The sequence below is a fragment of the Taudactylus pleione genome, unplaced genomic scaffold, assembly GCF_031769625.1.
Source record: "Taudactylus pleione unplaced genomic scaffold, aTauple2 ptg000497l, whole genome shotgun sequence".
Lineage (NCBI taxonomy): Eukaryota > Metazoa > Chordata > Amphibia > Anura > Myobatrachidae > Taudactylus > Taudactylus pleione.
Genome location: NW_028284899.1, coordinates 3,484,170 through 3,500,360, shown reverse-complemented (window position 1 = coordinate 3,500,360; position 16,191 = coordinate 3,484,170). Strand labels below are relative to the sequence as shown.

Sequence of the window (16,191 nt, the reverse complement as noted above, 5' to 3'; positions counted from 1 at the left end):
GTGTTAATAGATGCATAACCAGCCCGACTTATTTAAAGTCTACATAATCGGGTTTACACGTGTTAAAATTATTGGCCTTATACTGAAGGTGAGCGTTCATCAGTATATATCCCATTTGGACAGACCCCTGGCGTAATAAGTGCGACACTGCATATTATAGTGAAAGTGTAGCTGTTACCACGGCAATGGAATATACTCTTTAGCTATACTAGCGGAAGCTCTTCCTCTACAGAGGTTTAACTGTGCAGAACTACGCTCACACTGCTATGGCAAGTACCAGTTGGTAGTGGATTATTTATTAGTAATTCATGAAAAAAAAAAAGTTCAAACGCTCAAAAACAAAGCAAATCCTGTCACTCAGTGTTCTCCTCACACTATATATCGTGGGCAGCAGGGCCGGCACAAATTCTCTGCTATCCAGCACTGTGACACGGCCAGAAGTTTGTGCTACACCGACGTTTCATATAGAAACGTCAGCACAGCGTCACAGTGCAGCTCACGGTTTGCAACTGCCCCCGCTGGAAGGTGGATGTTGCCCACCCCTTCGGCCCATCCTGTCGGAGCCACCCAAGCCGGGAGGAGGATGGCGGCCACCCCTTCCACCTTGATACTGGCCCTCGCAGCACTGGAGGTATGCATTGCAACATCACAGACTCCCTCTCCTACCCAGTGCTCGCCAATCGGTAAGTGAGATGCCGGATGGGGTAGTACACAATCGGCTGCTGCTTACCTCCCACGATAAGGTGCGGTCCGCCACTGGTCTGCACTACTATTATCCCCCTCCCCAGTTGCCTCATAATGCCGCCTGGGAAAACTTCTGGGCAGAACACTGCCACTCATGCTATAACTTAAGCCAGGTACACACCTGACAGATTTACCAATTGACCGTAGCGACTAGACTGATTTTGAGAGCTAAAAAACGATCCAAAGAGCATGCACACAACTCAGTTACCGGACTGTGCAAAGGGATGGTTGTTCCTAAAGATCACCATGCCAATATACACCAACAGGTGATTGTGTTTCCATAGTGGCAAATGCAAATGATGATAAATGGTCTGGACGGAGCGTAGTGACAGGAAGAGGAACATTAATATTGGCCATTACAGTAGTGCTCTTTGTATTGTGTAGAAGCTGGGTATATTATCTGCTCCTGCACTATACTACTGATACTGGTTTTACCTCAAGAAAGGCGAGAATGTTGAGGAGCCGTACTAGGAGCTGCTTGGCAAAGGAGTGGCTACTGAGGAGAGAGACCAAGTCCTATATGCCCCTATTACATTGAATTTGTGAAAGTAATCTTGAGGACTACAGGAATACATGAATGTATGACCCCACATTTCTGTAGCTAGTGCAACTGGTCTCCCCGTACATCGAGAAGCAAGACACCATTTTAAGGAGAGAGCCCTATCTACAGAACAGCAGCTAGTGGCTAACCTGCACTTTCTGGCAACTGGAATAATGTTCATTCTAGCACCCTGCACCTGTCACTACCGATGCAGTTCCGCTTTCCTTCCATGGGGTGTCGCTCTCTGCTCTGGTGCTTCTAGCACACACTGATCTGTATCTCAGCGGTTTTTGCATCAGCAGAGTGTGCTAGAAGCACCAGAGCAGACAACGACACCCCAGGCAGGAAATAGGAACTGCACGGGTTGTGACAAGTGCAGGGTGCTAGAATGAACACTATAGAAGGTCCCTGGCAGATATCAAGATCACTGCGCCCATCTCCCCACAAGTGCTGGGTCTGATCATACCTGCAACCAACATGCTTAAAGACCAATATTTCAAGAAGGGGGCAAAGAGACTGCAAAATGATGTGAAACAATGCTTTTTTTATGAAAGTAATTTCATCTTAACAAAACCTTTTCGATAAACATACAAACCTTCTAAGTATATCACATTTTACTCTATAACTAAAACATTAAATAAACAGTTACAATTGTAAAAATATAAATATATACTAAAAAATTACACATAACAAACATATAACATTTAAGTCTAAAAAAACAAAACTATTTACACATGTAATAAATTTAGAGGTGTTCGTAGCTGTACACCTGGTGTGGTGACACACTGTCCTCAGGCGATGGACTACCACTGTTCCCCAATATACTGCCACTACTGGCAGAAGTAGAGGTGCTGGGCCCAGGAGGAGGGTGAAGAGCATATTGCTGGTCCATTGGGGCGTTGAATTGGGTTTGTGATGTGGGGGCAGCATAGACAGGCCTGAAGCCCTCTTGCTGCTGGTGTGACCTTTGAGTCCCAGGAGTAGCAATGTAGCTGGTTCCATCCAACTCCCCTCTACATCCTTTATATACGGCTTCAATGATCATCCTCTCAGTTTCCGATCTGTTCCGATCATCCATCAGCCTTAACTTGGCACTCACATATGCCCCGAGGGCGTCTGTGGCATCAGTCCTCCTATTTAGCGCTCTGTTGGCTGATTGAAGCACCTGGTTCATGAGTTCGTCTATCGATGCATCTCCCACCTCACGTGGTCGCTTCTTGACCCTCCTAAATGGCAAGGCCGGTGGTAAAGCTGCAGGTAAAGCTGCAGGAGCCAAGATGAATGGTGCGGCAGCAGGTGGATCATCACAGCGTACTGCTGCCTGCTCTGGTTCCTCTTGAAGAGCCGATGCCTGAAAGATAAAACGTTATGGCAATTTGTATTTCGATTTAATTTGTTTTGATTTTTAAATATCAACAGTTTCTTTTTCTAACTGCCTTCAAAAAGAGAAGAATTGCTGGCTATTGCCCAGGGTTTTGAAGGCCGCTGGAATTTCCCCAACTGTGGAGGAGCCATTGTTGAGAAGCATGTCCCCTTAATGCCCACCCGCTAACAGTGGTTCCTATTTCTATTTATTCAGCATTACCATGATGGCAACTGTCAATGCCAACTGTGGCTTCATCTTTGTGGCTGTAGGGAAGAATGGAAGAATCTTGGATGGCGGGGATTTGGAGAATATGGACTATCCTGATAGGCTCAAGAAAGGCAACCGAAATCTACCCTCTGTCAGGCAGACAAAGTTTGGACTATTTGGGCTTTGCTGCGGATGAGGTGTTTGAACTGCACACCAATACGCGTAAACTACACCCTCAAATGTGACTAAATGATAAGACGTGCATCTTCTACTAATGTCCCCCAAGGGCTAGACGGGTGGTTGATAATGCCTTTGGGACTCTTCAAGAATATTCCATATTTTCATCCGGGGAACTGCATGGTATTAGCCTGTTGTGTCTTCCATAACTTTTTAAGGATTATCTATTGCAGGGGTATCTACATCTGGGATGGATGAGTCAATGGAGTAAACAGAAGCAGCTGACAGATGGGCTCCACTGCTGAAGACTGACCTATGAAGAGGCCACTCCGAACAGGCCAAGGCAAAACAAAGATCAGTACCTGACTTATTCCAATAATCTTCTGTCAAAATACAATGCTTTCATTTAAACTGCATTATGTCTGCTTGTTTGGTTAATAAACCATTACGCAATTGGTTGAAAAAGGACACTTCTGGTGTCATTTGTACTTACCAGGCCATTTAAGGATACGTCCTCCCTGTCATCCACCGTCTGAGATGAACAATTTGCTGCTCCTGGATTCCCTTCGAGGCTGATGGAAGTCAGGAATGGCCTCTGCACCTCCTGGTCCACAGTAAAGGTGAGCAGGTTGTAGTACCAGAGGTGAGGCACATACACCTCTCCTGTCCTGGCTCCAGGTTTCTTGGAGGCCTCAATCTTGTTGAACTCTTTCTTGAAAACTGTGCGCATGTTTTGGATTTTCTTGGTTACCCACCCTGCGTTCGCATTGGGGTAATGGGGCTTGCTTAAATTCACAATGTCCTCTATGGCCCTGGCCCTCTGTTGCCTGTTTGAGTAATCGGGAGACTTGCACTTCCACAAGCAGGGATGCGCACGATAGGCCTTAATGAACTCCCTTATAAATTCTGGGTTCTTTTCGGCTGCCGTATAATTCTGCAAAATAAAAATAAAAAAACAGAATTAAAATTTTTGTTTAACATATCCATAATATCCATTCATATTACCCCTTTATAAGCAATTATATGCATTTAAAACCCAACTAGATTACAGCAAGAACACATTATCTAGTTATGCTTTTACTTCGCATATTGTTATATTTTAATAAGGGGTCATGCTGCAGTTAATGTGGATATATAACCCTATTTGGAGCATTACAGCGTTTTTGGTTGTTTCCCATAGGGGTAACATTTGGGTTCACGTGTACTTTTTACATATGTCATAGGCACAAAGCAACTTTACAGTGGTGGAAGTGCAACAGACAATGAACGTACAACAAACCACTAATAAAGCCAATATTAATAACATATGGTGATGGACATTACCCTATCCCTTAATGGGTGTAGATTGATAGATAGCAATTAGATAGACAAGCAATAGGTCGACACTAGATGTTTGACAGTCAATAGGTTAACCATGTCATTAGGACAATTTCAAATGGTCGACGGTGCTTTAGGTTGACAGGGTTAAAAAGTCGATGTGGTCACAAGGTTGACACAAAAAGGTCAACACATGGATTTTTCGTTATTATAGCCTAACCCTAATTCTAACCCTAAGGATAAGCCTAAAAATCATGTGTCATCCATTTCTGTGGCAACCAGTTTTTTGTCGACCATTTGGTGTTGGCCTACTGCTTGTCTAACAAAGTACTGTCTAGTTACCAACCGGATAACCCCTTAATCCAGCCATTTATGCCCCGTATATCCACAGATGCATGACAACATATAACAGCCACTTACCAGAACAAGCAGCAGGTTCATTCAAAAGAAGAAAATTGCTAGAAATGCAATCCAACTCGGGTAACGTCCTGTTTAGGTGACAACCGGTGATCACGAATGAACGTTCGCATGCTAATTAGCACCAAAAAAAACCCCTCAGAAACCCATCTCCTTGCTGACGTCTGCCAGGCAGGTCCCAAATAGGGCAGGATTTAGTACCAAAACCCTGTGGAGACATGATATCTAGCAAGGGAGATGGTGGAGCTAGCGCCTCGGAAAGAAAGATTGCTCAGGAGGGGGGTTGGAGAGCCAGGTGAGCTCTTTGGAGGGTCACTGGCTGTGGATAAAGGCCTGGAAAGGCCATATGTAAAAATATCTTCCCCCATGACTGATAGGGTGATGAGAGTGATGATCCAGATCCTCAATCGTTATGATTGCGTGAAAAAGTTCTATGCCAAAACCAACTACCGAAAAGAACGAATCAATCAGTCATCGATGTCCTGGATTATAAATTCGGGGGAAAAAGAAAGCAGCAGATCCAGAAAAGTTGGTCCGACTTTAAACACAAAGAAGAAAAGAAACCTACACACACTTGCTGATGCGGGCAGCGACGGAACGACGGTGGGGGGGCCATGCAGCATTCGGCAGCATGGCCCTCGCTAACGACCTCTCCCATCAGCCCTGCATGTAGGGCCAATGGAGGATAGCGCTGAAGATGCACGGGAGCGCGCACCATCAACGACATAATGGGTACACACTAGACAATGTTCCCGAATGTCAGTCCAATTCGCCAGATCGGACGACACATCGTCTAGTGTGTACCCAGCATAACTCTTTAGTGTGCTGTGGCAGAGTGGGAAGAGGCTGTGTGCCAGAGTGGCAGAGTGGAGGGAGCGCCCCCAGACCCTTCCCATCTGCGTGCTGGGCAGCTCTATGCAGGGATCATTTATTTGCCTTGATCCCAGCTCCCTCTGCAGGCTGGCGCCCTTCCGCGCCAGTGTAAACAGGATATATGTTGGGCCAACCCTGCATTAAATATAGTAGGGACGCCCACTCTGTGCTAGATTCTCCAACTTGTCATGATAAATCTGTGTACTGTGTATAGTGATGTAATACTGACATCCCTGTTCTAGAACAAAAAGAGGCATTGTTGTAGTTGTCTTAAAAAGAGACAACTACAACCACAGGTTCACAAGAGGAGGAACAGGGAGTGGAAAAAAAAAAATTTCTTGTCACCATAACATTTTAATGTGGAACTCTATATTGTTTTATCTTTTCTTTTTGTTTTTTTGTTGTTTTTTGTTGTTTTTTTACAGGTGATTGCAGCATAATGCAGTGAGAAAATGAAACACCTGATCCTACAGAGCAGGGGTTCCCGAACTGGATGCCACGGGTTGGTGGTCCAGGACCAGATCAAATTATTTAAGGTCAATGTGATTTGCAGCTACCAGCACTGGTTTTGACTATCATAAAATATGTGGACAAACCTTGTCCTCCACCAACATAACTGACCCTAAGGATGACAGGTGAGCACAATTTACTTAGTAGAATTATTTTTTTCTGAATTACTCAATAAAAAAACGTTTGTCCTAGGGGTGGTGCCAAAAAAATGCTGGTGCTATAGGGCACCGTAATTCAAGAAAGTTTGGGAACCCCTACTATAGAGTATAGAGGTGCTTCAACAAGACATCATCTCAAGCACTGGGAAAGGGGTGTACAGTTCACTGTGCAAGTAAAAATAGGGGTTTCTTCTCCATAGACTCAAAATAATTAGGGTCTTTTTCCCTCAAAAGATATCATGCCCCTCTCTGACGTGAGTGCAGAAGGAGAAATGATTGGATCATTGAACATAGACAAACAATATAAAGGCACAAATCAACCACATATTTTACACAGAGTCCAGGAGATGTATAAACTTATAAAGCAATGTTGCTATTAAATAAAAATAAAAAAATTTATCAGGAAACCAGAAGTTTAAAATTTTGCCAACTTGTTTTGTTGACATCAGGAATGACAGGCCTAGAGAAGCAGAAATTTAGATAGATTTGTCCGGGGTGTACTGGTATTAAACTGGTAATAGCAACGCTACATAGCACTGGTTATGGCCCCCTATTTTTTTGGTTTGTATTTTTGGGGTGCATATGTATTAAAAATGATAATGGCAGTGCAACATACCACCGGTAAGGGCACCCATTTTATTTTTATTTCCTTCAGTTGGAGTGCATAGATATTAAAATGGCAATACCAGTGCAACATACCACACTTTTTTTACACTTTTTACACCCATTTTTGAATGGTGTGTTCAGATTAGTGCTACATAGCACCTTTCAGTTTTAAACTAAAATTTTGGTACATTTGCAAAATATTGCTTGATTACAGTAGTGTATCTTCAATAACCAGGTAACATAACTGTTATACACATAACTTTCCCTATCTTGTCATATTTCAAAGTGGTATTGTTATGACACTGGGAATACCATTGCAAAATTGCTCCATGATACATGTTTATGTTTTCAGACCCTCCAACATGGCCACTTCCACCTGGTACAAAAAAGCTCTGCTCCTGGACATCCATCTTAGTTTATGAACAACGCATGTAACTGCAATCATAAATTAAAAGAAGCCAAGGAGCAGAGCGTTTGTTATCTGGTGAAAGGGGTCATGTTAGTCTTTTTTTTTTTAACCACTTGCCTGGCGTAGTTGCATGAGATGCGACCGCGCCAAGTTGGGCTTTCCCTGACACGGTTGCATCTGATGCGACCTTGTCAGAGGAGTCTGCCTGCAGGCGCCGTGCCTGGCCCTTTGGTTGGCAACCTCCCCCAAGTCTCCTCCTGCCAGCCAAGCTTTGTAAAAGGACCGCCCAACCACGGTTACATGTAGACAGTCTTCCAGCAGCCCAGGCAAACTGCTGTCTCTCTTCTTCCCTCCCCCCCCTACCCCCGGCAACAGGCACTCTTGGGGGGTGGGTTCTAGGGGCGGCTGCTATAGGCATTCCTGATAGGACCACCCACCAGCCTGCACCTTGCTGCTGGCTAATTTGTGAGGTCCTGCAAGAAGTGTTAGTAAAGTTATGTTTTATATAGTTAAAACATTTTTATATATATATATATATATATATATATATACACATACCAAGAGGGGCCCTGTACTCACATTCATAAATAATTACTCGTCGGGGTGCTTCCAAGGACACGAGGTCCCTATACAGTCCAAGAAATATATCCAATAAGGATGGATGCACTCTAATTTTAAAAGTGATGAAACCATCACTTTTAAAAGGAGAGTGCATCCTTCCTTATTGGATATATTTCTTGGACTATATATATATATATATATATATATATATATATATATATATATATATATATTATTATTATTATTATCAGTATAGAATTTTTATTTTTTTTTACATTACCCCCATATGGATTTTTTTAAAAATGATCAAGTTCTATAAATAACAGCTATTTAACCTTGATAATTTTATTAACAAACCTGAACCAGGTAAAAATTGCTGTCATTATTTGATTATTGGAAAAAAAGAACATTTTTGTGTACATTTTTGGTACAAATATTAGACAGTTAAGTGGTTAAAGGCTTTGTTCTGTGTTGCACTGGTAATTCAGTTTGTTAGAAAAGAAAGAAAATATCATCATCATGACTCTGACATGCAAAATTTGTTGGACTTCATAATATTCATTAGTAAATACTACACCTGTTTACTTCTATCATGTAGAACAGCCACAAACAACCTGACGCCCAAGGACAACATGCGGTCCTTGCCCTCATTACATGCAGCCCCAATTTTTCTCTTCCTCAAAGATTTTTTTCAACCATTTTCTTTTTCTGCACCTGACACTAGGAAGAGGGGTGGTAATTACTCATCGGGATGAGACTCAACAGAGACATGCCTGTGACAAGCAGCCTGGCAGCCAATCAAATTAGCCATCATTCATCTATCTTTGCAGAGAAGTGTCGGCGGAGCTTTCAGTCTCGGTAATGTAGTCATTATATTGGTAGATAGCCGCTAAGTGCTTTCCCGCTCACTGCTCTAGTCCTACTCCGATAGAGACTGAGCCACAGCTCCTAGTCCACGTATGTATATTTTTGGAATGGATCTCCACACTATACAATTATTAAAGTTATGGTACATTGCAATTCATTTACACTTTTTTTTTTTTTAATTAAAAAAAAAATTGCTAAATTAATTCTAGAGAGTTATTTAATTGCTTGCCAACTTCAAATGTCTAGTTTCTGTTGCATCTTTACACATTTTTATATAATTTATATTTATTACCATAGTCAGAGCCAGACTGGGACTTTAATGGAAGCTTTTGCATGCAAAGTACACAAGCCCACATTTACAGTATTGACAAGTCTGAAGCAAGGACTGCATGTGTTTGATCGCACCACTAACGATCCTATACTAGCGACAGCCAAATGGAGACAGTACAGCGGCAGTACAGGAGGATGTGTTACAGTGGGCTGTAAGGCTGCAGAGGTGAGAAAAGGGTAATGTGTTACTGCAAGGGATGCCCACCACCCTCCTCCCCTCCCCTCCCTCCAGTGGCGGCACATCCTGCTTTGTGGCATTGCACACAGCTCTGTCTCCATAGGGACCTATGAACAATAATTAGAAACGTTATGCACTCCATTCATTTGGGAAGCTACAGGTGCCTGGAGAGTACATACACCCACAGGTGTAGCAGTGTCACTATACAGTGAACCCTTTTGGATTGGCCCCTACATCCTGGCCTTTGACAGGCAAGAAGTACTTGAACTCAGGTGACTGCACTCGTACATTAATATGTGGGTAAGGGAGTTTGGGGGTGTAGAAGACACATTGGCAAGACTCCTGACATAATAAAGGGCTACACCAGAGGTAGGCAAGGCGCAGCACTACAGCTGCTGTAAACTACACATCGCAGCATGCCCTAACAGTAAAACGGTTTGAAGGCAAGCTGGGATGTGTAGTGCCAAAGCATTCGGAGTGCCGCACGTTGCCTACCCCTGGACTACGCACCAGTCAGTCGTCATTTCACATGTGACTAGCAAGTGTCACAAAACACATTGAAAAGTATAAACGGAAGATATCAGGTGTTTATAAATGTAAGTAGTATAAAGTTTGACCCCACTCATTGATGAGAGGACATATGATCTATGAATAGATCACTGAAGACTGTCACATGACACAGCCTGCAGACTATGGGACATCCCAAAGCAAGTCTTATGACGCGGGATACACTCCAGCAGTGCCATGCACAAAACTTCACAGTCAAAACTGGCAGCCGAGGCTGGTGAAGGTGTGCAAAGAGGACTCGGTAGCTGCATAGCTGCTCATCTGAGATATCCTGCCAAGCCGCCCTAGAAGCACTCATAGCACAGGTGGAAAGAGCTCTGATGGAATCAGACACTGGCTTGCCAAGAGAGATATAAGCCTGTCTTATAGTAGAGGTAATCCACTAAGCAAAGAACTGTTTGGGGCAAGTCTGCCCTGCTTGTAAGCATCACGTATGGCCAAGAAACTAATCAGCCTTGCTAATAGCAGCAGCCCTAACATCCAGGAGATGGAGAGGATTGGCAGCATCAGAGTAATGAGACAGCCAATTGAGAGATCTGACTGGTCAAAGTAATGGGCAGCAAAAACAAGAACTTCCAGGTAAGCAACCTTAGCTCCACAGACTCAAGAGGTCCTATTGTGGGTTGCTGAAGAGCCTCCAAGACCAAACTGAGGTCATAGGTGGAACACATGGAGAATTGGAGAATGAATGTACCACACCCTGCATGAAAGCAACAGGACAGGAAGACTAAAACTTGACCCTTCAAGGAAGAAGGTCGAAGACCCTGGTCCAATCCAATCTACAAGAAGGAAAGGTGTGGCAGTCTGAACAGAGAGGCAGGAACACCCTTGTGCTCACACCACTCAAATGTTCAATAATCGTCAGACCGCACCTGTAGTTGTAGGATAGTAGCGGCATTCTTCAGGTAGAGATACTTATAAACAATGTATGTCCTCCAAACCCAATGGTAAATGACCACCATAGCTGGTTTGAGACCTTTAATCATTGTGTGGTCCACAGCTTAAAAAAAAACAACAACAAAAAAAACAAACACACTGGATTTCAAGATCTAGACAAGTTTCATGCCTTTAAAGCCAGAAGAAAAAAATCTGGGTGTAGAAACGGTCTACCAACATTGCAAGCAGGTCTGTCTGCCATAACTTTCTGGGCGAATCCAGAGCGATGAGGAGAACGTGAACTCCTCCCCTCTTGATGTCCCAGAGCACCCGTGGTAACATGGAGATAGGAAGAAACAGGTAGCCCAGACAAAAGGCCCGTCTGGCGGTCGGAGCATCCACCAAGTTTACTTGAGGGTCACTGGACAAAGAATTCTCTTTGTTCAACCTTGAAGCCTTGAGATTGATATCCAGAGAACCATATAATTTCACTATCAAGTCGAATATCTTTGCATGAATTTCCCACTCTTTTGGGTGAACAGTGTTCCTACTAAGGAAATTCACCTATCAGTTGTCCATCACTGGGATGGAGATGGCAGAGATTACTGGGGCAAGCCGTTGAGCCCGACGCATGATGAGAGAGATCTCCAACATAGTCGGGTGATTCCTAGTCCCGCAATGATGGTTGATATACACCACCGCCATGACATTGTACAACTGGACACGAAGGAGTCTGTCTTTAGAAAAATGATGATCTAGCTGTGAGACTCCATGGTTGTCACGACTACCTACAGGTGAAAACTGAGAAGCTGCATTGACAACTAGTAGGAGGTAGAGATTCCTTTTGGAGCTAAACCCTTGATGAACACTCACAAAGCTGTTGAGAGTCCAATGGACAGAGCTCTCAACTGAAAATGTAGGCATCATAACATGGACTGGAGAAGTCTGTGATCCCCTTCCCAGATGAGAACATGCAAATAGGCATCTTTGATGTCCAGAGAGACCATAAATTCACCACCCTTCCATAGAACCTATGACGGACCAAAGGGATTCCCATCTTGAATTGTTCCACCTAAAGATGAGGGTTCAACCACTTCATGTTGAGGACTGGCGGAAAGACCAGTCAAGTTTTTGCACTAGGAAGAGATTGGAGTAAAACCCAAACCCTACCTGCCCCACTGGAGCTGGAACGACGACTCCTGAAACCAACAGTGTGTGTAGTGCCAGTTTTAGGTCTGCCCCTTTGATCGGATCCCTTGGAAGGGGACGAAAAAAAAGTCTGCATAGTTGAGAACCTGCCAAGTCTGAGATATTTCTTGAGAAAGGATACCCCTGAGCCAAAGATCATATATTGATTAAAACAATCCAATCTGAAAATGAAAGAAGTGGGCCCCCACTATTTGGGTCCTGGGACAGACCTGAAGACCATCATGCTGATTGTTTGTCACCTGACTTAGAGCCAAGGCTCCTGGATCCCGTCCACAGATTTGGACTTAGGAGGAAAGACTGGAAGACAAGGACTCTTACCTTCGGTGGATTGAGAATTTATACGGTCCAGTTGTGGAACCACCTCAAAAGTGCCTTTTGGATTCAGATTCCACCAGCCATGACTGCAGTCACTGAGACCTTATGGCAGAAACCACTACTGTAGACATCCTTGAAGGAAGGGAAGCTACATCAGAGATGCATGGTCCACCAAAGCAAGGAGGCCAGCTGAATCTTAAACATTAAGACTATATATTGGACAGTAACACCCAACCTCAAGTTTTTGCCCACCTGAACTTGCTTCCTGGTATTAAACACACGAGGATATGTATACGAATATTTGGAGACTTCAATACGATTAAGCCATTATACCATTAAGGACGCTATCTACCCAATTATATATATATATATACATTTAAGTTCATTGAGACACACTAAACACTAGTCTAATTTACACATTTGGATAACACAGAGCGCTTTTCTCCATTTCAATTTGTTTTCGAGTCTGGACTAAAGGCCTGCACATACCCGATACGTCCAGGATTCAAATGCCTTAGCAGGGACCAGCTGAAGAGCAGTCTCTGTAAGGAAAAGATTTTAGGATAGCCTCACTTTTATGGTCAATGGGATCCTGCAATGTAGCAGAACTTGGTAGTAGTGATAACCGTAGATTTAGGCAACAAGGCAAAGGGAGAGTCAACAGTGAGGGGAACCGCCCAGCAAGCCATATCTGCTTCTGCAAAAAGGGCAAGAAATTTGAAAACTGGAGGAACATCCTCAAAATATGAGAAAGAAGGGAAAATGACCAACCCGCTTCTTTTTTTTTCTAAAAGAAGCCACAGTGGTATAAGCTCTTTCTCCGAGATCTGAATGGTCTGGCGGATTGACATAAACAGATCCAAAACCACTACACTATCAGGAGAATCTTATTCCCAAACTGGTCCAAGGCCTCCTCTTTCTTCAGAGAGGAGCTCTGAGAATCCTTCTCTACCCTGAATAAGACAATAGGATGAGCCTGACTCTTCCTAGAATCTGCCCCAAGAAGAAATAGACTGTGGAGAGTCCCCTCTCTATATTTAGGCCCACCCCAGTTCTCCACCCTCTGGTGGGTGGAGACTGGGCAAAAGGAAACGACTGCGCACAGGAGGGAGTGGATCTCTTACTTCTGGCTACCCACAATTGACTGATCCATGATCTGAGCAGAACTGGGCAACACCTCTGTAGATGGGGAACTCTCAGACATGCACTGACTGCGTGAAACAGTCTCACATCTGCACAAAGAGCATCCGGTTCTGTGCTGCCATTTGGAAGCTTATTAGTACATTTTGAGTAGCCATAATGTAAAACATTGGTGGCCCCTCTGCTTAGCCTTAGGATGCCTGTCTCGCTCACCAGCCATACTGACAAACAGAACACAGAACAGAAAAACTGCCACACTCCTAGCCGGCGGATGTTTGACTTCCAGGCAGGACACAGCGGAGCCTGATGTAGGCTCTGGTCCAGGGTGGGTCCTATGTACAGCAAGGCCCTTCCCCTCTACAGGAAACAATGCATCCAAGATGGCGGCCACACAGAAAGAAGCCAATATATAATTGAAGATGGAGACAGCCTGCACACAGCAGCACCCTCCAAAACAGTACGATCGGTAACTGAAGCTTGAGAGGCAGAGTCGGGTACCCTTACCTGTCTGCCTGCTCTGCACTACCACATTAGGCTGCGTAGATAAGAGTTAAAGCTGCAACTTACGGGATGGTGGCTCCTACGTAAAGATACGCAGTGCAGATTTGGGACTCAGCATACCTGGAGGTGCCTGATGTCCCTCCCAGTGCTAAATTAAGCAGAGAAGCAGCAATCGACAGGCGCAGACTTCCGGTCGCTGATAGCCCGGTCCAGGGTGCCTGAGTCACATAAGGCAACTGAGGCAGACATCTAAAAATAAAACCTCCTATAGACCTCTCTCTTCAAATATTCTCCAGACACTAAATATAAAAAACTAAGTCTAAATGGTGGGAGGAGAAATTTTGAAGCCCCAATAATTTAACCATTTAGTGCCTACTCATCAGCCTCCCATCTAAACCCACAGTCTACAGTGTCTCCGAGATAGGACTAAGGAGAAAGTTAGTCTTTTCCATTGACTAAAACAATGAAAGGCCGTGACCTCACACAAAACCATTTATTTCGATAAGCATCACTGGCATTTTTAAATGAAATAAGAACAGGTTAATTTAAACTATGACCATGCTGATGTGTGTATTATGTTTTTTTATGTGTTTTATTTGAGTAAATATAAAAGGTTGTGGTGTAGTAACAGCTTAGCCGCAGAGTGCTCTTCTATTTTTTATATCATTTCAAATATGACCATAGCGATGTCACCATTGCCAAACCTCAGCAAATCAATGAAATACAGAATAAAAAAAGGCAACATTATAAAAGAGAAATATTCTTCATGAGCTACTGGTACCTTAATGCCCTTATCTGGTTTTATATCTTCCTCATTACCATCCTGTGAATAAAGAGGGCTTGGACACCTCTCAGGTGTGCTTCTGCTACTGGATCCATCTACAGGAAACACACAACAGGAAGGGTTATGTACGAACATTGCAGAGAGATGCAATGGCACAAAAGTGCAGTAACCACAGTAACTAGCTAGCAATCAAATTTTGGGCCTCATTCAGACGTGGACGGTATTGACAGCAGCAGGGAAGCAGTTGTGCAGTACCATCCAACTAATGTGCTAAAGCAGCAGGAGGTGTCTGTAGGAAATACACCTCCTGCATGTGTATGCGATCCGAGTGCAGTGTCTGTAGACGCTGCTTCGGGTCACCATCGCGGCCATCGGAATGAACGGACCTGGTTGCTGCCCCCAAAAGGCGGCAGCATATCAATCGGGCAGCGGCTCATTAGGCACTGCGACCGTGATCGCAGGACCAGTTCAGCACATGCGCACAACGGGTCCTGTGCATGTTCAGACACCCCACCATCGGTTATGTACGTAAACCATCGAATTTACGTACATATCTCTATCAGGCCCTTTATCAGTCAAGTGCAGGTTACATAATTAAATCAAATGTCTGGTTGCTTTAGGCTGTGAACTATTCAGCAATGTTAAGAGGCCTATCCATTGGGCGACCTGAAAAACTGAACGTCTAGCGTTCAATCCTTCAGGTCGCCGGGTGCGATGCCCGCACTAAACGGCGTTCACTGAACGTCATTCAGTGCAGGAGTCCGGAGTCCGACCTCCTATCTGTGAACATGTGAACCTGACGATCATCGTCAGGTTGACGAGAATGTTCCACAGATAGTAGGGGTCGGCAAGGACCCAGCGTACACGCACATTGCTGGTCCTTGCTGGCTATCCATTAGCTGACTTTCTGAAATTTCCGACCTAAACCTCCTGGTTTTGACCGGATCCATTTAGTAACTAACATTACTACTGGTTGAAAACATTTTTATAAAGTTATTTATCTCTATATTTTATTTTTAACAGACTAATAACTTTCCGGCCAAAGTTACAGTGCAATCCAGTGCCAGTAAAAGAAATAAAAGCCTGTATTCTCTACTTGGGAGTATACAGGGCTACGTAGGTGCTGTAAGGCTATGCACCTGCTGCATAATTACACTATGCGTGCTCCCGCAGGTTGTCCATTGGTGTCGTTCCGTCGGCCTGCATGCGGAGCCGACGTAATGACCCAGTTGCCGACGCTAGGCAGGTGATTGGAGCTGGTGTCCGACATATCGGGCGCCAGATCGTGTCATTGGTACCGGGAGCCTGATAGGTCGGCTCATCGGGCATCACATCGCTGGGTACACACATCGTTAAGTGTGTACCCAGCTTTAGTCTGGCTCTACCAGCCGGCAGAATCAGTGATAGTAGCATCACAGTATCTCACTTTTCTTTATGTAAAAGGCAAGCAGTGAAAACTGTTACAGTGATGTGTACAAGAGAAAAGTAGGAGAATAGATGTTTAAGGGAAATAATAGAAAAGTTGAAAGAGAGATCAG

General features: G+C 44.1%; 1 protein-coding gene across 2 annotated transcripts in view; it reads right to left on the bottom strand.

Annotated features, from left to right (window-relative positions):
• Nucleotides 1-16,191, bottom strand: part of LOC148502456 (uncharacterized) — a 39,774-nt gene that overhangs the window by 16,470 nt on the left and 7,113 nt on the right. For both annotated transcript variants that reach the window (XM_088449871.1, XM_088449872.1), the window contains one exon: nt 14,651-14,748. In XM_088449871.1, coding sequence (XP_088305997.1) covers nt 14,651-14,748 — 98 coding nt within the window. The remainder of the gene's footprint in view (nt 1-14,650; nt 14,749-16,191) is intronic.